This window comes from Diospyros lotus, chromosome 9, assembly GCF_014633365.1.
Source record: "Diospyros lotus cultivar Yz01 chromosome 9, ASM1463336v1, whole genome shotgun sequence".
Taxonomy (NCBI): domain Eukaryota; kingdom Viridiplantae; phylum Streptophyta; class Magnoliopsida; order Ericales; family Ebenaceae; genus Diospyros; species Diospyros lotus.
In genome coordinates, this window is record NC_068346.1 from 10,525,590 (window position 1) to 10,548,690 (window position 23,101).

Consider the following 23,101-nt stretch of genomic DNA (forward strand, 5'->3'; position numbering starts at 1 on the left):
GGAATAAAACGATTCCGCAACATTTTCTCCTTCCCATCCACAATGCAGACAAGCAATTCGATATATGAGGCATCTTCTTTCACTTCAAGGGGAGAATAATCAATGACTTATCTTGGATCTGCTACACACTTACGGAGCATAGAGACATGGAAGACGTCTTGCACTTGAGCAAGCTGTGGAGACAATGCTAAACGATACACCAATGGTCTAATCTGTTCCAATACCTCAAATGGACCCACATAGCACGGACTAAGCTTACCTGTAACTCCAAAACGGCGTACACCTTTCATTGGCATAACCCGAAGGAACACATGATCTTCAACTACAAACTCCAAGTCCCGTTGCCTCCTATCTGCATAGCTCTTTTGGCAATCTTGAGCAGCCTTCATCCACGCTCTAATCAATTTAACCTTCTTTGTGGTCTGCTCAACAATATCTGGCTCCAACTCTGAACTCTCTCCAACCTCAGCCCAACATAGAGGCGATTTGTAGAGTTGTCTGTACAGTGCCTCAAATGGTGCTATTTTAATGGTAGACTGGTAGCTATTATTATAAGTAAACTCTACCTGTGACAGATGCTTGTCCCAACTGCCATGAAAATCCAACACGCATGCCTGGAGCATATCCTCCAAAATCTGAATAGTCTGCTCCGTCTTCCCATCAATCTAGGGATGGAACGCTGTGTTAAAAGTCAACCTCGTTCCCATGGCACTTTGTAATGCCTCCCAAAAATGAGAGGTAAACCGAGGGTCACAGTTCGGGACAATACTAGCTGGCACCCCGTGCAACCTCAACTTCATCAATGTACAACTTAGCCAAACGATGCATCGGATACGTCTTCCTGACAGGTAGAAAGTGAGCAGACTTCGTCAACCTGTCCACTACCACCCATATGGTGTCATGTTCGCGATTGGTGCGAGGCAATCTTGTGACAAAGTCCATAGCAATCCGGTCTCACTTCCACTCGGGAATAGACAAGGGATGAAGCAAACCTGCTGGCCTCTGGTGTTTAGCTTTAACTTGTTGACACACCAAGCAATGTGCCACATACTCAGCAATATATCTCTTCATGTCGGCCCACTGACGCTGCAAGTCCTGGTACATCTTTGTTGTCCCTAGGTGAATAGTGTAACAAGATCGATGAGCTTTCGGTAATATCTCTTGTCTAATCTCTTTATCACCTGGTACACAAATCCTACCGCGAAACAATAGTAAGCCATCATCCTTCAAACTATAACCCAAAGGTCCAAATCTGTCTATATCAGCCATAATTTGAGCCAACCTCTCAGCATGTCGCTGTCGGTCCCGTATTCGGTCCACCAAGTCGAAGTGAACACTCATATAAGCATAATAGATCCTTGGGATACTCCCTGATGCTGAGTAGATGAGCTCGCTCATCTGCTGTAGTAAAGACCACTCCTAAACTAGCATCGCCGTCAAAGCCGCTCCTCGACGACTCAAGGCATCAGCCACTATATTCGCCTTGCCCGGATGGTCCAAAATTTCAGCCATAGTCCTCCATCAGCTCTAACCAACGCTGTTGCCTCATATTCATCTCTTTCTGAGGGAATAAATACTTCAAACTCTTATGATCAGTATAAATCTGTACCTTCTCTCCATAAAGGTAGTGACGCCAATCTTTAAAGCAAACACAACTGTAGCGAGCTCCAAGGAATGTGTAGGATAATTCAGCTGATGCTTCCTCAGTTGCCTGGATGCATAAGCATTAAGTCGCCCACCTTGCATCAAAACACAACTCAGACCTGTATATGAGGCATCACTATAGACTGTAAACATCTCGCCGCTCCTGGGAATAGCTAACACAGGTGCCGAAGTCAACCGCCTCTTCAACTCCTAGAAACATCGCTCTCAGGCGTCGTCCCAAATAAAGCTAACCCCCTTGCGTGTCAATTTAGTCATAGGAGAAGCCAAACAAGCAAAACCCTCAATGAAACGCCGATAGTACCCTGCAAGACCCAGAAAACTCCATACTTTTGTCACAGTAGTAGGTCTCAGCCAATCTAACACAACTCTGACTTTCTTCGGATCCACCGATACCCCTTCACTCGAGACCACATGCCCTAAGAACACTACCTGAGTCTGCCAAAACTCACATTTAGAAAATTTAGCATATAACTGCTCCTCTCTGAGTCTTTGCAAAACCATCATCAGATGAGTCTCATGGTCAGACAGGCTAGGAGAGTAGATCAGGATGTCATCTATGAAAATAATGACGAAACTGTCCAAATAATCCCTGAATACCCAGTTCATCAAATCCATGAATATCACCGGAGCATTAGTCAGCCCAAATGGCATGACCACAAACTCATAATGAACTGGGTATCATGTGAAAAGCGGTCTTCGAGATGTCCTCATCCCTCACTCGCACCTGATGGTACCCCGAACGCAGGTCAATCTTGGAGAATACTAATGCTCCCCGTAACTGGTCAAGCAAATCATCTACACGGGGTAAAGGATACTTGTTCTTTATTGTTACTTGATTAAGCTGTTGATAATCAATACATAATCGCATGGAGCCATCCTTCTTCCGCACGAACAACATCGGCGCTCCCCACGGTGTAGTACTAAGCCGGATAAATCCCTTTTCTAGTAGAGCTTGTACTTGCACCTTCAACTCTTTCAACTCATTAGCAGCCATGCGATAGGGAGTCTTAGAGATGGGTTGCGTGCCCGACAACAACTCAATAGTGAAATCAATCTCCCTATGAGGTGGCAAACTTGGTAATTCGTCCGAAAACACATCTGGAAAATCCCGAATAATAGGAAGATCAACTAACTCCTTCCTCTCCCCAGGAGTAATTGTCACAAAAGCTAAGTATGCCTCACACCCTTGTCAAATCAGCTTCTCTGCTCGCATCACTAAGATCATCGGCGTTGCCACAATTGGCTTAACTCCCTTGTATACAATCTCTGACTGATCAGGAGGCTCAAAAGTGATCACCTTACGTCAATAATCAACCTTAGCACAGTGGTGAGACAGCCAGTCCATGCCCTACAGAAGATCAAAATCTTGTATAGCTAGCACCACAAGATCCCTTGGTAACACCCAATCATGAACCACAATCTTACAGTCTCTTACCACTGCATCCCTAGCAACATACTATCGCCCGATGTCGTGACAGACAAAACATATGGTAGAGAGCAACTAACAACAGGGACTAAATGCAAAACATATGGTGCTATGAAGGAGTGTGTAGAGCTTGTGTCAAACAAAACACGTACATCTGAACCATATAAGGAAAGTATACCTTGCACTGTCTCGTTGCCTCCCTCAACTTCCGCTGTTGTCAATGCAAACACCTTGCCCGCTACTTGAGGTCTGTCAATAGTGGCAGGTCGCTGAGCTGCTCCTTGGCCCCTGGTAGTGGCTGATCTCTGGGCTGGCCTTTTAACCTGATCCTCTAGTCTTCGTTCCATCCACTAATGCTGGCTGGGTGCATACATTAGCCTTGTGGCCTGGTTGGCCACAACGATAGCAAACAATCCCCTGGCTTGGCGCAGTTGTAGATCTACGTGGATAGTCCTTCCGCACATGACTTGGCTGCTCACAATGATAGCACACATTCCCCTGAACTACCCTACACTACCCCTGATGCCTTCTGCTGCAAGTCTTACACACTAGAGCACCCCTTGATCCCTTGTTGGAACTTGAATCCCAGTTCCTCTTCTTGCTTCCACTCCCAGATGTCTTCCCTGTAGTGGCCACCTGCTCTCTCTTGTCCTCTTGAATATTCTTCTCTATAGCATAGGTACGTCGCACAACTGTGGAGAAGTCTTCAACTTTAGACTCCAGCCATGGCATGACGTATTTCTGGATGTAGACCTCGCTCGAACTTGCTAATCTTATGGGACTAGAGTCACCAACTCTGGAGCATATCGTGCTAAGGCCACAAACTCAGTCTCATATTGCACCACTGTCATACTTCCCTGTTACAGTTCAATGATCTCGTAGACCCTTTGCTCACGAACCCACTCAGGAATGTAGGTCTCACGGAAGAGCGTCTCGAACTTAGCCCATGATGGCACTCGCCCTGCAAACTGCTGCCTGGTTGTCTCCCACCAGCGTCCTGCATCACCCTTCAGAAGGAAGGTTACCAACTACACCTTCTGACCCTCTATACAGTCCATAGGTTGCATATGCTTCTCTATTTCCAATAGCCAATTCTTTGCTTCTACTGCATCTGCACCTCCCCTGAACTCGGGTGGATGTAGGGCCATAAAGTTCTTGAGAAGTGTGCCCCCAGAGCTGCTCTCAGCATTAGATGCCTCTGAACAAGATGCTCGACCTGGATTATGGTGCTCCTGATCATATTGCACATACCTCAACTACATTACAGCTAATACATCTACTGCACGTAGAATGCCCGTCAGGGTCTCCTACATATCTGGAGTCCCCTGCTGCTGCTCTCCGCTAGCACCACTCGGCACCTCAGATAGAGGAGTATCCTGCCCACGGCTCACACGAGGTGGTTGCCCTCATCCTCGCCCACTACGAGTATTCATGCTTCCTACATAAAAACAATACTTAGAAACAAAATACAGCCTCAAAGATTAACTCAATACCAAAACACCCTAACTCTACCCAACAACCTAGGTGTACAGGGACAATTTAACCTAAATAACCCAAAATTGCTCTAATACCAACCAAATGTGAGACCCTCACCCGGATCCCCAGCCAAACTAAAGAACCCTAGCGGGTGGCCCTGAGGGAAAAAGGAAACCAAAGGGAAGTGATAAGACCTACCATGCATGCACACTTGGATTCACATATACCTGATAATTAATCTAGCAACGAAAGAAAAACCACAACCTAGGCATGCATTTGAAAGAACAATTGGCCCACAGGGCTACAGGGTTTACATATATACAAGCCAACCAAAAACTCAAAAGATACAGCAACCCTGTTATACAACTCTACCCTATAGTAAGGTCAACATGGACTGCCCAATACACTGTCTACTCAGGTAAGTCCGGCACCACTAGACTCACCTTCAACTTTGGCATTGTCCTTACCTGAAATGAAGAGAAGCAAGAGTGAGTCACAAGACTCAGTAAGCATATAAGAAGGAAAGGCTAACAAGAATAAAGAGCTAAAAAATAACCCACACCCAAGTTCAAATCTCATGCAAAGCATGCCAACCAATCATATATGAAATAACAGGTATCAACCGCATAACAAAAATATGCACATATCAGATCTTGGGGCCCAAATAAAATGCACTAGCACCTAGGTCCATAACACAAACCTGCTACTGCTCTGAGGGTAACTGTACCTATAACTCGAGCTGAAGCTCGCTTGGCATGCTAGAACGTTCGTGAACATATACTCGGTTTGGATTACCCGACACCGCACAACTATAATACTAGAACCGGCACCAAGAACCATACAAATGCACATATAGAATGCGGTGGCATAATGAGCATAAACATGATACATAGTCCCCATAAACCATGCATCAAGCCACGCTCGCCCACATAGGAACCCACATATCGAATGAAATGCTCGTGTCCAGCAACATAAATACTCTAGTAACTAACATGCTCGTGACCAAGCACACATTCACATGTAACCCCTAAATGCATAATCCCAAACCCTTGCATGCATTTGTAGTGACAAAATATGGAAATTGCATAAAGCACGTGCACTGCTCTCTCTCGGCCACAATATCAACATATCTGCAACATGCAAAATAACATGGCATGGGAAACTATAGAGACCAAATCCAACATCCACAATTGGAACCTACCCTCATGGTAACCTATCTTCATTCCACAAGAAATTGGAGAGGGAACTAACTCTCCGTGGCCACTAGAACAAGATCCAACCGAGATCCAACCAAAAATACCAACATGCAAAACGCTCAAAACTCAACTCCTCCTAAAAATGATTGAATTGACTAAGATTAATAAGAACAGAGGGAGCAAAAGCTCGCATATGGAAGGAGGAAGGGAAAAACTTGCACCAGAAGGAGGAGAGGAGAAAGAACTCGCAATAACAAGAATAAAAGAAGAAAACTTGCCTGAAATGAGAATAAAATTAACTCCAAAAGTTAAGCTCAAGCTTTCCTTCTTCTTTCTCTTCTTCTTCTTCCTCATTGCTCTTGGCCTACTCTCTGTAATTAATTTTCCTCCCCCGACTCTACTTATTTATATATATATATATATATGTGAAGCAAAGAGAGGTGGAGGAATATACGTGGTGAGATGGGAAGAAAATTCTCCGACATACCTCTTAAAAAGCCGATCTAGATCTAGATCGACATACGTGGTGGAGGAATATATGTGCCTGGGAATCGCTGATAGTGGAGGTCATTCGAATGAGAGAGGACATCCGGATGTAATGGCTTGATGATTGTGAGAGCCATCCGGATATGGCAAAGGGTATCTGGATGCAAGACACAACATTTAAGCCAATTTGTGATAGTGGTATCCGAATGCTAAGCCCCTCATCTGAATATGAGAGGCATTAAATTAAAAACGGAGTTAATTAAGTGATTCTGGATAGTTTTGACGTGTTTTCGTATTTTGGGCATAACTCTCTCGTTCGAGCTCTGATTGAGGTGATTCAAGATGCCATGGAACGAAAAAAGAAAGATCTACAACTTTTATGTTTTGAGTTTTGAGAGATTAGGGCTGCATCAAAGTCGAAATCAGGCTGCAAAGGGAAAACTGCACACAAGAAACATAGGGCATTCGAATGTTTTAGCTCCCATCCGAATGCCACTCACAAAAATTCAAAGAAGTCATCCGAATGAGCCACTGTAGCATCCAGATGACACTCACATACCCTTGGCTTAATTTCAATATTTGCTTCTTGCATTCGGATGCTGAGCACCCCATCCGAATGAGTGACCCAAAAAGCCATAAGGGTATTCAAATACCTCATATGCCATCCGAATAAGGCCCAAAACTCACACATCCAAATGCCTAGGCTCTCATTCGAATATCTTGGCCTATATTCGGACATCTAAGCTATAATTTTCACATACATTTGGATACAACACCAAAAATCTAGCTTAATCACTTAGCTTACACACTTAACCCTTATCCAACAGGTAGAAAATAATCACCAAAAACAACATATTAAACATCAAGGCTAACCAACTCAATGCTCAAGGCACGACACAACATTGAATAACTAAATTTGTGTCATTACACATCACCATAGATCAAGGAATAAGGTAAATCAAACCTTTTATTAACCAAGGGAAAAGAAGTTTTGTGATGTTTAGCTCGTTCATAGACTTCATAATAAAGAGTGTCAAGAGATGGATTATGGAATAAAGCTGGAAACATAGTTTGTAATAGTGTAAATGGAGGATGGCCAAACTAACAATGTTGTAGTAAGATCTTAGGCATGTTCTTGAAAGTAGCAGCATGAGAGGAGGTACGTTGTGATGAAAAGGTCAACTGCTGCCTTAGTCCATTGGAACTACTCGCTACCTCAAGATAATAGAGTCTGTCCTTAACCTTAGCGAGTCTAATCCTCCTCCCTAAAGTCTGGTCCTAGAAAACACAGTGTGTGTCAAAAAAAGTAATACTACGCAGTTTAAAGATTTAGTAATTTGGTCGATAGACAAAAGATTGATGGATAACTTTGGAACATGAAGAACATTATGTAAAGGATTGTTTGGGATGAGATTAATATTACCTTGACCTTCATTTGTAGTATGAGAGCCATTTGCAACATCAATTCCTTTATTTCTCGAAAGTGGTTTGTAGGTTTCAAACGATGTGGGACATGGTGTTATGTGATTGGTTGCTCTTAAGTCGAGATCCATGAAGTATGGTATGGACTTTTTCATTAGCATTTAAGGAACGAGAAAATAAACACTTACTAAAAGTAGCTAGAGAGCATGCAGAATTAAAGCTAGAGAGGGATTGGATAAAACATCGTAGCTTCTCAATTTCTTCCTTACTCAGCCCACCAAGTTCATCACTATTGGCGAAGTTATCTTGTGACTAATCTTCTGTTTTGGTAGTGTTAGTGGACTGTTGTGCCTATCCCTTGAATCCACCAATTTGACTAAGCACTTGGACTTTTCCATGAAGCTTGAGACAGTTTTCGTTCTTGTGGCATGGCTTCTTACAAAACGTGCACCAAATACCATCTTTTATTAGATGGTTTGATGTAATCGTTCTGTCGTCCTATAGTTTGCTTTCCTCCATTAGTTTTCCCTAATACCTTGGTAGATCCTTCGGTTTGCTGAGACTCCAACATGACTAAGCGCCTGCTCTCTTCAGCCCGAACAATTGAGAAGATTTTACTCAACGATGGTAGCTTTGCTTTCCCAATTATTTGAACTTGAACAGGGTCTAACTCTGAGTTTAATCCTACTAGAAACTCAAATACTTAATCTCTTTTGAAGAATTTGTTAGGCCCCCGATTTTGCATACTTACTATAGGCGTCACAAGCATCCGAAGGGAGTTGAGGGTACAGCTGGAGGAAGCACCAATCAGCAGGTGCGCTAAGGGGTAGGATAGATATTTGGCTGGTTTGTGTAACAAACCAGCAGACACGCCTGCATAACCAAATACGGTTATGCAGGAGAGAGAAGGGAATAACAGCTTATAAAAGGGGTAGGAAGAGAGTGAGAAAGGTGTGAAGAATTTGGAGTGATTGTAGGAGAGTTCTGGGCCTCTCGAACGCCCAGTTGCTGCTGTTCTTACTTTCATTTTCTTGTAATTCCAATTCTGAAATACAATTCAATCCATTTCATCCTTTGGAGATCCTTCCTATCGGTTGGATCACATCAGAATTCCTTCAAAACTTCAGCATCCTTGCTATCTTTCATTTTCATATTTTTATAGTGATCAAGTTCTAACCACAAGCCATTCATTGTATTGTAATACTTAGTCATAGAAAGACTTCCCTATTTTGTAGACGAGATTTTGGTTTTGATTTCAAACATCAAAGCCAAATCTTGCATTTTTGAGTATGTTTTCCGAACAGTTTCCCATACCTCCTCGACAGTTGATAGGAACATGTAGCTGCGGCTGATTTCAGGCTACATGGAATTCCATAGCCACGACATGATTGCCGAGTCCTCATCCCATGTTGCAAATCTGTGATCGTTTTGTTGCGGAGATGACTGAGTTTATCTTTTCCTTTCAAGAAGGTTCTTACCACTTGAGACCACTGCAGATAATTTCTTCCATCTAATCTGTAGGATGGATTCAGGTTTTGGAGGTCACTAGTTGTACTGCTATAAGTGGCTCCAAACAGCATACCAGCATTGGAGTTAGGCAAAGTTGGATTAAGGTTGCTAGTTGCTGAAACCAAAGACATGTCTTGTCGGTTGGGTCAAAGGATAAGAGAAGAACAGAGAGGTCTTTCAGCTATGAAGGCCGAGAAAGAACCAGGAAGATGAAAATAAAATGCCGGCAATGAAGGCTTGGCAGCGACACATAAAGAAGAGAAACTACACAGCAAAATCACAACAATGAAGGCTCTGATACCAGGTGGAAATTGTAATGATTTTCACCATTTACAGTAGGGTCAATCATCCTTTATATACAAGAGGAATTGCAAAATAGGAAAGAATACAATAGGAAACTATGAAAAAGGAAGCAAAACAACTGGAATCAAATATGTGCAAAAAGTCAAACCATAATTACAGGAATAATCCCACAATCATAGGAAACAAGATGGTTGATTGCGATTTCCAACATAAGGTTACTAAGTCGATGAAAGTAGAGGTTCCAACTTAGCCTTTAAAAAGTTGAGGTCCCAGCTAAATCTGTAAAAGCTGTGTGAAGGTTATAGCTTAACCTATAAAAGCTAAACAGATAGAGGACTGTTGAAAATCATTGATGAGGAGCTAAGATAGTGGATGTAGACAGTTTACCGAATCACTATAAATATTATGTGCACTGTTTGTTCTTTGCTTCTCTATACCTTGATTTTCATATGCTCTGCATCTTTAATTTATATTTCAAGCATTGTTTTTGAAATCACATGAGCATAAAGTATTTTCATTCAACATTTCCAGCACTGAAATCACAAATGTTAAACATTGTCAACCTTATTCACAGCAAATATTTTTCGAAGGCATGAAAGTATTCAAAAACAGTTTCTGTGCATAATCATCAAAGCAAATGAAAAGTTTTTCAAACACCCAATTCATCCCCTTCTTGGGTGCACACTCCTAAAGCTCTTTACAAACTTGTTGAAGGTTCTTATCTGTCATCGCATTTGACAAATGCCTGGCCTAATTCAGTCACGCTGCTTAGTTATCTGTCATTCATGGTGGTTGTCTCAGTGTTTTAATGTGTTCAAGATGATCAAGAATCATTCAAAACAGAAATCATGTCTGTTGATATTTATTGATTATCAATGTTCAAATCTGGGATTGGTTGGCATATTAAACTTATGGAAACAGCTCATAATCTGATTACCTAAGATTGGTTCACCACACAGTATTTTATTACTACTGATATTTCTTTCACATCATAGTTTCTGTTGAAATTTAACTGTATTCAAATGTGATGCTTCTTTCAGCAAGAGGTTTCATGAATTAATTTCACTTCTTTTCAGAATTCTCAGAATCATTAAGGGAAATGGGTACTTGTCTCCTTGAGAAGACTGGTTTAAATGATGATGAAGAAAGTGGTAAGTGAATTAATATCTATTATGTATTTATTTTAATTGGGATTGTCTATAGGTGTCTTGGGTTATGTGTTTTGTTGTGGACCATGTTTGCCGTTCTTTTTTTTTTTTTTTTTGTCTTCTTAGATGCATCTATAGTTTCTCAGAAATCCAAGTTTCGTACTGCTATAATCATAGAAGTTAACATTGATCCTATATAGAATTTGCGGAGTGGTCATTGCAGATCGGATTGTAGGATTAGATTGAAAATTATAATATTCTAAGACAAGAGAAATATAAATAATTCTATTTTGTATATTGTGATTATAAACTAAGGGAGATGGAGAAAAATGATTTTCTCTATTTTTTGTATGTTAATAATACACTTGATTCCTCTTTGTTCTTATAGAGGAAGAATACAACATAATAGAAAAGTACAAAAAAGGAAAGAAGAATATACAAAATATTCCTAACATATACTCCACCATTCGAGGAGGTGATTTGGGGACACTCCCCCTCAAGCTGACTTAAAGATATCTTCTATAGCAAGGTTGCTCACTAATTTTTCAAATTAATTTTTGTGTAACCCCTTTGTAAAAATATCAGCGACTTGATCAATTGTTGGAATGTAGGGCATACAAATTATCCCATTATCAATTTTCTCCTTAATAAGTGTTTATCCACTTCTACATGCTTAATCCTATCATAGGGTCCTGAATTATGGGTAATGAAAATCGCAGCTTTATTATTGAATAGAAAAATAAACAATTGTATATTTGAGGAAGAATGAAATCAACCAAAACTCTGATGTTTGCATTGATTGAACGCCATATAAATATAGTTCATAACCTCCGACTTTTACTCCTAGAGATAAATAATACAATATCTAGCCAAGATAATAATTTACAGATAAATAGTATAAAATATCTTAAGCTGAACTCATCTTCTTATCTCCTATTTTTTAGCTTCTTGATAACCTAATAATTTAGCGAATTATCCTTCTATTTGAATGCTTCTTATCTCGGCTTCTTTTACTTAATCTCGATCTCCAACAATTATCACAATAAACCTTGGCTAATAAAGAAGTGGAGACCCTTAAAAGGGTGTTTGGCTTATCGATTTGACTGCTTATAAACTATTAAGCAAAAGTTGGTGAGGTGTTTGGGTGCACCTCACCAGCGTTTAAGTTAGGTAGCTTAAACGCTACTACCACAGCATTTTGCAAAAGATGGTGGGGGGGAGTTTTTACAAAACACTGCTAATTTATAAGCTATGTTGACTGATCATTTTACCATCATCATTTTTGCTAATTTTCAGCCATGCCCTTCTTCTTCAACCTTCTCGTCACCTGTCGCCCCAGCTCTTCTGGCTGTCGCCGTTGCCCCCACCGGATGCTTCCCGTTGGCCATCACTCCCATCGGCCGCCGTCGGCAACATTAGCCACTGCCCTTATTGTCTCTTCCATCGGCTATCACCCCCATCTGCTTCAACTTCTCCTCCGTCACCCCATTGGTTGTTGTCCATCGCCATCCCCACCCTCATCTCCTCCGTCTGTGGTTCTCCTCCCCACTACCATTGTCTGTGTGTATATATGTGTATACATATATAATACATAATAATATATATTGTTGTTATATATAACATATATAATACGTATAACAATATTGTATTAATATATTCTTAATAACTATGTATAATTTATCAACATGTAATGATAAAATTTACATAATTCAACATGTCTATTTTTGTCTTTTTATCAAGTTGTAATAGCTTATCAATTCTTTCAAACCAAATACATAACTATTAATTAATAATTTAAAAGCACATTATCCAAACATGTTATGAGCTTAAACGCTACCTAGCTTAAAAGCTCCAAAAATAAAAGCCTAGCCAAATAGGCCCTAAGTCTCCTAGTAACCTCTTTATCCACATAACCTCACAAATCTCATGGCAACTGAACGAAATTCAGCTTCAGCACTACTTCTGGCCACCACGTTTTGTTTCTTGCTTCTCTAAGTGACAAGATTAGCTCTCATAAAGGTGTAGTAGCCCCACGTAGACCTTCTATCAGAAATGTTGTCTGCCTAGTCTACGTCTGTATAACCCTCTATGTGAAGATGTCCTCGTTTTTTGAAGAGTAAACCTTTTCCAAGAGTTCCCTTTAGGTACCTTAGAATTCTATAGGTTTCTTTAAAATGTTGTGAACTTGGTGAGTGCATAAATTGGCTTACTACACTTACTGCAAATGCTATATTCGATCGAGTATGGGATAGATAGATGAGTCTATCCACAAGTCTTTAGTATTTCTTCCTTTCTACCACATCTTTGGCCTTAACATGTTGTAGCTTTAGGTTAGGTTCGATGAGAGTTTTAACTATCTTACACCTGAGCATTCCTGCTTCATTAAGTAAATCCAAGATATACTTATGTTGGTTAACAAAGATTCCCTCCTTAGATCTTGCAAATTCCATCCCAAGGAAGTACTTTAGGGGTCCCAAGTCCTTGATCTCAAATTCATGTGCTAGTTTCCTCTTAAGCTCTTCAATCCCTCCCCTATCATCACTAGTCATTATTATATCATCCACATAGCCAATTAAAATAGCCCTCTTACCGTCACCATAGTGCTTAAAGAACATTGTGTAGTCATTAATGCATGTTTAACAACATCATAATCATCAGGCAATGAATTTAATAGAATCATAGCTTCACTAGAGTCTCCTAATGCTTGATCAATACCTCTAAGTAATAATGCAAGCCTAGTAAATTCGTCTATGTTCTCATCCATTGTCTTTGATGCACTCATTTTAAAATTAAATAGCATGCCTTTCAGATATACTAAATTAGGTGCAGTAATGACAGAAAATAAAGCATCTAGTTTATTCCAGAGTTCTAAGGGAGTGGACATACCATCTACCTTGCGAATCACTCTATCACCTAGGTGGAGGAAGATCAGATTGAAGGCTTCTTCTCTGATTTCCTCAGTCCTCGCAAGCTGGTCTGCTGACCATTTGCGATCATCTGTCTCAAGTGCTATAAGCACTTTATGATGAGAGAGTAATACTCTCATCTTTTTCTTCCAGCTTCCATAATCTCCTTTTCCATCAAATATACCGATTTCAAATCGGGTAGAATTCATCTTCGCCTTGCACAAAGGTAACTTAGGTGGCTCTAGACTCAGAAAAGAATCAACACAGCACACACCCGTTGAAATAGACTCTCTCAGAGAAACCCTAGATCACCCGCAAGATGAGAAAACCCCAGAAATGAAATCCTAACAGATTGAAGTTGTAGAAACCCTAAGAGCCGAACTTAACAAAGCTCTGATACCACTGTTGAGAACTAACAACAAACCTTAGGGCTTTTACAGTATTTCAATCGCTGAAGATTGATGAACAAAAAATCTGGAAGCAGAAATAAAACATACACGAAACTGAAACAAAAACGAAAGCGAGACACAAGAGATTTTATCGTGGTTCACCTCAAAACCGAGGCTACATCCATGTTGAGCTCTGGTGAGGAGAGCTCACTGAACTATGAGAAAAACCAAAGATTACACCCACATATAAAGCCTCCCGATCACTCTGTACATACAATGGTTTGATGAAACAAAACTTGCCCTAAAATCACTTAATACAGATTAAAAGGCAACCTAATCGAACCATATAAACATGCTCTATACAAAGCATTTACAAAAGAAAAAGAAACAGAGAGCAAACCAGAAAACCCTAGCCTGAGGGCGAGAGCCAACCACCGAATACCCGACTGATCCTTCTCCTTCTTCTTCTCACATTTTTCTCAATCTTTCGTCCAGTCTGAACACATCCCGGGGCAAGATTAAAAGCAGCAAAGAATGGCTGGGATTGATCCTCATAAAGCACTGAGGGGCGGCTGAGATTCAATCTTGCAAGCACGATTGATTATTCCAACAGAAATAGCAGAGATTAGGATCAGGCAGGAGAGAGATCAAGCGGGCGCTAATTGAGGCTGCTGATGGTTGCCACGTGCCGCCATCCAGTAGCTGCCAATTGGCCAAATCGGCGATAATACCCCGTGAGTCCCAAGAAACCACGACGTTCTCGCTGCGAACGTGGGCTAGGTCAATCCATAACTGCCTGAATTTTTGAATTGTCCACAACAACCCCCTGTTGCGAAATAATGTGGCCTAAGTAGTCAATCTCCATCTGCCTGAACCTACATTTTTTTGCATTGGCAAACAACTTGTTTTCAGCTAATATTCCCAATACACAACGCAAATGATCCTGATGTTCCCGCATCGTTCTGCTGTACACCAAAATGTCATTAAAAAACACAAAAACAAACTGTCTCAATTGCTCCCTAAAAATCTCGTTCATCAAAAACTGAAATGTAGCGGGTGCGTTTGTTAATCCAAACGGCATCACCATAAACTCATAATGGCCCTCATGAGTCCGAAAAGCAGTATTCGAAATGTCCTTAGGTGCGATACGTATTTGATGGTAACCCGATTTTAAATCCAATTTAGAAAAAACTGCAGCTCCATTCAGCTCATCTAGGAGTTCTTCAATAACCGGAATTGGAAATTTATCAGGAATAGTTACCTTGTTTAGAGCTCGATAGTCCACGCAAAACCTCCACCCCCCGTCCTTCTTCTTAACCAGCAATACGGGACTAGAAAAAGGGCTAATGCTTGGCCAGATGATACCTGCAGCCATCATCTCTCTAACAAATTTTTCAATCTCAATCTTCAAGAGATGCGGGTATCGGTAAGGTCTCACACTGACTAGGGGTACCCCAGGTTGCAGCGTGATGGTATGATCCCGCCTTCGATGCGGGGGCAGCCCACGTGGCTCTTCAAAGACTGCCTCGAAGTCATACAGCACCTCCTGCAAGCTGTTAAGGATGTCAACTTCCACTACTTCAGCTGTTAAATAGCCCAACTCCAATAATACTCCTTCCCCACCCTTCCGGAATGCCTTCATCATGGACTTCATGGTCACTAGAGTTTTACTAAGGCTAGGATCCCCATGTAAGGTAATGGCCGTGTCTCCCACCTTGAACCTCATGATCAGGGAACCCCAATCCACTTGTGTCTCTCCCAATGTGGCCAACCACTTCATCCCAAGAATAACATCAGAGCTGCCCAACTCCAAAGGGAGGAAGTCTTCCACAATCTTCACATTCTGTAACAACAAGGGGACCCTCTTGCATACTCCCGCCCCCTGCACTGCCATTCCCGAGCCCATTATCACCCCATATCCTCGAGTAGGCATCCTTACGAGTCCTAATTTTTGCACCAAGTCAGCTGCTATAAAATTGTGGGAAGCCCCGCTATCAATCAGGACAATCACTTCTTGGCCTTCTATTGTTCCTTTAATCTTCATCGTTTGAGGAGGAGTTAGCCCCACCATGGAGTTTAGTGATAACTCCACCATCTCCCCTTCCTTGGCAGTGTCTTCCCACTCCCTGGAAGCCTCCACTGCCTCATCTGGTTTAGTCCCTTCTTCTTCTCCCCTCTCTTCCTCATAAATAACCATCACTTGCAGCTCCTTGTTCTTACACCTATGCCCAATTGAATACTTCTCGTCATAGCGAAAACATAATCCCTTCGCCCGCTTGGCTTGTAGCTCATTCTCAGTCAATCACTTAAATGGTGGTAAGGACAGCTTTCCGCTGACCAGCGATCTTGGAGAATTAGAAGAGCTAGCTGTGACTATCCTAGGAGGATTAGCGGCCTGGAATCCCAGATTTCGCTCTACCATAGGAGACGGAGCTGGGTGTGGGGTTACCTTACTTGGGCCGTAGCCAAAACGATTCCTTTGTAGCACTTGATTCCGGTCCTCAATCCGCTAAGCCATTTCCATTATATTCTGGAGGCCCAAGGGCCTCAACACCTTGATTTCCGCCCTAATCTTCGGTTTGAGCCCATTAACAAAGTGTCCCTCCAAAATCGCTTTGGGCATCTCTTCAATGGGTGATGCTAGAGTCTCAAAGTAAATTCTATAGTCTCGAACCGTTCCCCACTGTCAAAGGGCCATGAACCTCTCCTCCACGGTCCCTTCTTGGGTGGACCTAAATCGGTTCCTCAGCAACCCTTTAAGCTCCTCCCAATTTCTGACTCGCCGCCTCCTTTGCTCCCATTGAAACCAAGACAAAGCCCCTCCTTCAAAGCATAAGGCTGCCAACTCCAACTTCTCCACCTCGGTCAGCTGGTTTACTGTGAAATAGCGCTTAGCCCTGAAGACCCAGCCATCTGGATCATCTCCCTCGAAGATGGGCATCTCCAGGCGCCTCCCGCGGTACTCTTGCCTTCCGACTCCATCAACCCAGTTGCCCCCTCGCCACTTCTCCCTCCAACTGCTGGCGTCCCCTCCCTCGACAAGGACGATCCCGCAGGTTGGTCTTCCCCATCTCGCTTCCCCTTCCTCTCCCTCTCCTGCTCATCCCATCGCACCATTAATAGGTTGAATCGGTCCATCATCCCCGCCATGCTCTTTTCAATATTTTGCACCCTCATGACCTCTGCCTTCACCGATTCTACACTATCTTGTAAACCCGCCATACACCCCTCCAGCTCACCCACTCTTTCCGAGACAGTCATCCCCATGGATCGATTGCTCTGATACCAAAATGATAGAATTCCAACTCAATCTGCAGCTTCCCTCTCCAAATTAGTAGATAACCAACTGATTTACAGTGCTCAACTCTAGTAAACTAATCAAAGAGAAGAATAACAGAAAAAAATGAAGAACAAGGCCAATTCGAGAGGGCCTCCTCTTTCAGAATCTTCTTCAAAAATCCTTCACACCTTTCTCTTCTCTCCACTCTCTCTTATAGAGATTCCCCCCAACGGTTACAGCCACGTGAGGTTGTTATTCCTAACCGTCTATGACAATTTTACCCCTGTATCCTTTTCCTCAATTGCCCTCTTGCTTCCTTTCTTACCCCTACGCTAATATGTGTGATGTATTGGTGCTCTATCACTACTCTTTTCTGGAAGTTCCTGCTTGTGGCTGATTGATTGGAGTGGTTGTAGGAGAGGTGTCATCATGAATACTGAGAGCGATATCTTGAACTTGACCTTGCAATCCATATTTTGAGATCCAAGAGGCAGACTTAGCAAACATTTTTGAACTTAGAATCATCTCTGAGGCACGACTCACATATGGTGGGGAAGTCAGAATGTCCCCAGCCGTCGGCTTTGACATCTATTAACAACTTGTGCGCCATGGTTTGGCTCGTACAGAGTGAAGCCGCAAAGTTGCGAAAAGATGTTGCAGATTGGTACTGAAGGTAATGACGGAAAGGATGTAGAGGGCATCTGACGGCTCGTCGAGGCGGTGATAGGGCAGATCTGGGCATCAGAGGCGACTGCCAATGCTGGGTAGCAAGGCCTAAGGGCGAACAACGATCAGATCTGAGGAGACAGCATAGCGATGGGGCAAATTTGGGCGTTGGCTGTCGGAGAATGGAGGACGACGACAACCAAAGATAGATCTGGTCAATGATGACCTGCGGCCAAGGATGGATCTGGGCTTGCGGATTTGATGACAACGGCCTGATAAGAGAGGCGGCGGCTGGCTGGTGTTAGAACGGCGCTGCGGTGATAGCCTTAGGGCGAGGCAGCGATGGCGGCGCAGTTGGATTAGTGAGGCGGTGGTGGTGTGACAAGATTAGAGAGGCAATAGCCGGTGTTAGAGCAGAAGCGGCCTTAGGATGCAGCGGCGACGACAGTCGAGGTCAGATCTTGGTCGGCAGTGGCTGATTCTTGGGGTATGGCTGAGGGATGAAAGGTTGCCTAGGGTTTCACAATGAAAGGTTGTGATTGATGAGCTGGCTAGGGTTTTACAATGAACGACTGTGATTTAATCCCTAATTCTTACTCTCATACCATATAAACTAAGGGAGACAAAGAAAAATGATTTTCTTTATTTTCTGTATATTAATAATACACTGATTCCTCTTTGTTCTCATAGAGGAAGAATACAATATAATAGGAAAGTACAAAAAAGGAAAGAAGAATATACAGAATATTCTTAACATATACTCTATCAATCAAGGAGGTGATTTGGGGAATAAATTAGAGATAATTCCACAGTGATATATATTTCAAAATGTTTAAAGAGTAAGCCTAAATTATAAGCAACAACAACACACCGAACTTTACTTCCACTTGGTGGGGCTGGCTACTTAGATTTCAGCTTGCCAATCATCTCTATTTATCAGTATATCTTCCACAAAATCATTACATCTCATGTCATGACTAAGAGTCTTTCACTTAGTTTTCTTTGGTCTTCCCTAATTCTTTTACTGCAAACTTGTTTCATTCCATTTACTCTTCTCACAAGTTTCTTCTTATGTGTCCAAACTATCTTAAATGAGTTTCTCGCATTATGAAAAAGAAAAGGCATAACATTAACAAAAATAATGCATCAAAAAGTAGATAATATTTAAATTTTTTGTCCATGAGAAAAAAGGCAGAAAACAGAAAAAAGAAAACATGAATAATAATAATGCACAAAAAAAGCATAACACCCCCAACATGCAGAAGTCACAACCAACAAAGAAGAAACAGAAGATCCTTTCTAAAGAAATCCCCAAGATTTGCAACATTTTTCTTACACCCCATTTGGAATGAATGAATTCCACAAAATTTTGTAGAATTCATTTCCAATTACAAATTTTTGTGTATGGAATTAAAAAGGTTGTGAAATTGAATTCTTGGAATTGATCAAAGCCAAAGCAAATTCCACCAAATTTGGTAGAATTTGCAAATGAATTCTATCACTTAAAACCCAACTTCATATTTCTAATCATGTTACACCATCTTAGAACACCAAACTAGGGTATTCCTACTTTGGTGCAACAACCTAGTTTGAAAGAGCTGCTCCCATCTGCAGTGCTGCAGCAACCTCCATTGTAGCACAACATCAAGAATCTCAAAGGGTATTCCTATACAATGTGATATGGGTTTTTAGCAATAGTTTGGTGGAATGAATTCTTCACAAATAGCATATATAGAAACACACGCACGCACATTAGAAGATGAGTTTTTGTATTGGGTAATGACCCAAGCAAGTTGGCAATCATAATCTTGATTGTGAAATATCTAATTTGTTCTTATATTGATTTTAATAATTGTGATTGTTAAAATTAATATAAGAGCATATTAGATATTTCACTGTGTAAGCCCACCAATTTTGATGTTAAATAATTCTGGATATTTGACTATGTTTATGTTTTATTTTTTTTACCTTTAACAAAGTTATTGTACCAAGGGTATTTTAGGCAATAAGAGCAAATGAAACTTAAATTCTTGATCATTCCAAACATATATTTATCGAATTCAATTGAATTTCATATTTTAAATTGTATAATTCCAAACATAAGAATTTATTTATAAATGAATTCCAAATCTTAAGTTCATTCATTCCAAACAGACTGCTAGTTTCAGCATTGGCTTCTTGTGGTTGCAAACTTACTTGATCCTACAGTTTAGCATCCTACTAAGTTCCAATCTGCGACCTGAATTGCTTCCTTGAAAATGGTGTTGAGATTTGTGATATTTTTCTTTAATTAAAGTTGGTTTAATTTTTTGTTTTTCATTTATGTCTCCACCGTTATATTCTTCATTTGTAACCGAAGTTTGGCATGCAAAACATCCCGCATTTAAAGTTTTATTTATAGCTTTTCAGTTTTTATTTGATGGATGTTATGTATTTAAGTCCTGTATAAATAAGACTTTATTTCTATCTTTTGTAGAAGTGTGAGATTTAACGTGAGCTTTCAACTCAATAAGAAGAAGTTATCTTTCTTCAAGTTCTGGTTTTCTTCTTGAAATTTTTTTTTTTTTTTTATTTCTGTCTCTTTGTTTAACATAACATTGAGGCTTTACTATTACTTTCGCAATACCTTCCTTTATTATTTTTTCAACAAATGGATCATACGATTATATGAAATGCAACCTTCTTGCTGGAGCTGAATTAAGATACTTTGGAAATTTAAACCATGTCTGGTGTTTTTTGCCCTCTCTGTGTTAAGGGGGAAACTATAGTTGAAAAATCTACAACTCGCTTACATGGATCAGTTTCGATTTTCAGGTGGTAATGTTGAAGATTGTGGGTTTATTCCTAAATATGTCTTGTTACTAAATATGTTTCTTTTCCTATTATTGGAGATTTCTTGCTTTATCTTTCTTTCCTCCTTGTATATTTCCTAAGATATTGGGATATAATCTCCCTCTAGTATATATTGTAAAGGACATAATCTCTGCTACACTCGTCTTTTGCTCATGCTGGTATTCAGCTCAATAGAAGAGAAGAATTATTTCTTTCTTCAGAAAATGATGGCTATTAAGTTAGAATTATCTAACATTATCTGATTTGTTTAGCTGGTCATCTAATTCCTTTTAAACAATGATAATAAAATCACAAACGCAAAATTAGCAGTGAGAGAAGGCAAGTTCCACCATCCGCTACTTGAAAGGTGGTATCAGAGTTTGAGGATGGTACTAAAATAACTGAGACCTATCTTAAATTGTTCATTAATTTTTCTTGGTATAGAGGAAGAAGAAGTATATCTAATGTTTGCACTATTCTGTCATTTAGTAAAATGTGAATACAAAATTGAAAATTTTAGATTTTATATCAATGTTCTCTCAAAGAGCCTTAGTTTGAATTTCATTCAGGTCAACTTGTGAAAATTTGTATTGGTTTTGAGATGTCATATAATTGTTTCTGCAGGTTGTTTTGATCTGTTCTGTTTCTGTCCTTTTGCAGGTAAAGTTTTGCTTATGTTGGCAAAGTTGCAGTTTGAACTTCAGAGACTTGTTGACAATTATGTGGGTCCTTAATCATAATATAGACCATTCATATTTCTTTCCTTGTTTATGCCTTGGTATTGATTCTGAGTTATTGATTTTCTATTCAGCGGTCTCATATTTCACAGACAATCACAAGCCCATCAGAGTCTCTTCTGAATGAACTTCGAATAGTTGAGGTTTGTTTCTAGGAGATTTGATTTATTCAATATTTCCAAGTTTTTTATGTGTGTTATTGCATGCATAGATTCCCATATTCACTTTCTGAGTTTATTATCCTATGTTATATGTTTTTCCTCCCTTTATTCAAATTTTTATTCATCCATTTGTAATCTACCAAAGAATAACCTGCTACTCAAACAAGAAGGAAAACAACCAGAAAGCATATTCTCAGTAGGTGGTGTCAACTGCATGGATTCTAGCTTGCCAGTCAATTTTGTCTAAAATTAAATCTTTTTTAAGCCTGTTATAAACCAAGTCATGCCTAAGAGTTTTCCACCAATTTTTTCTTTTTATTTTTTAGTCCTCCTCTACCTCTTTTGTTTTACCCACTTCTTCTATTCCACCCACTTCATCACAAAAACATCTATTGGTCTTTTCCTCACATACAAACGATCTTAATCACATATTATACATCTTATTTTCCATAGGAGCCAATCTGACTTTATTATGTAACATTTATTGGTCTTTTCCTCATATAATCAAACTATCTTAATCGCGTCTTACGTCTTATCTTCCATAGGAGCCAATCTAACCTTATTATTTATATTCTCATTTTTAATTTTGTCTTTCTTATATGGTTGCACATCCACCATAACATTATCATATTAATCAGGCTCATATTTTGCATATGCTGGTGCTGCTATATCACAGAGTTGGTCTTATACTAGTAAGATAATAAAACTTCCTTTTTAGCTTTAAAAGGATTTTACAATCACATACATAAACATGCTGACAAAACTTCTCCATTTAATCATCTTGCCTTAATTCTTTAGGTAGCATTCTCATTCCCAATAATCTCTTCATCTCTTAGGATAATTAATTCAAGATATATGATTTGATCTTTTATTGGAATGAATTGATTTTCAAGTATCACTATAGCATCATTCCACATTTCTATTTTTACTAAATTAACATTCCATATATTCCACTTTAGATCTTACTAGACTTGAATCCTTTGTATTTCAAGGCATTCCTCTATATCTCGAGCTCAGTATTCATGCCTTCTTTTATTTCCTCCACCAATTCAATATCTTCTACAAATAACATACACAAAGGCACCTATTTTTGAATGTGCTTGGAGATCTATCACTAGAGAAAAGAGATAAGATCTCAGTACAGATCCTTGATGCAGTTTAATTGTAATTGTCAAAGTCTCAACATCTTTCTACATGTCCTGATACATGTTCCTATGCTATAATACATATCTTGAGTGACTTGTATATAAACAACTTGGACTTCCTTCTTATCCAAAACTCTCCATGAGACTTTTCTAAGACTTTCTCATTTTATTTTTTAATCTGTAAGGACTATATATTGTAGAAAAAGGAGGAAGGGAAGCGATATTCCCGTATATTTTATTGATACGAATGAAAAATATTTATACAAGAGTTTCCTAAGAATTCTCCAAAGAATTCTCCTAGATTTTAAAGATTACATTCCTATTTTATAGGACTGGATTACAATAAAGAAAAAT

The 23,101-nt window shown here is 40.1% G+C and overlaps 1 protein-coding gene across 4 annotated transcripts in view; it reads left to right on the forward strand.

Moving 5' to 3' along the window:
- The window catches only part of LOC127809119 (uncharacterized protein At2g33490-like), an 80,427-nt gene that overhangs the window by 47,408 nt on the left and 9,918 nt on the right, over window positions 1-23,101 (forward strand). For all 4 annotated transcript variants that reach the window (XR_008025076.1, XM_052347812.1, XM_052347811.1 and 1 more), the window contains exons 3-5: window positions 10,560-10,634; window positions 21,365-21,426; window positions 21,516-21,584. Coding sequence is in view for 3 of the 4 variants with exons in the window: in XM_052347812.1 (XP_052203772.1) it covers window positions 10,560-10,634; window positions 21,365-21,426; window positions 21,516-21,584 (206 nt within the window). In the remaining variant the exon portion in view is untranslated. The remainder of the gene's footprint in view (window positions 1-10,559; window positions 10,635-21,364; window positions 21,427-21,515; window positions 21,585-23,101) is intronic.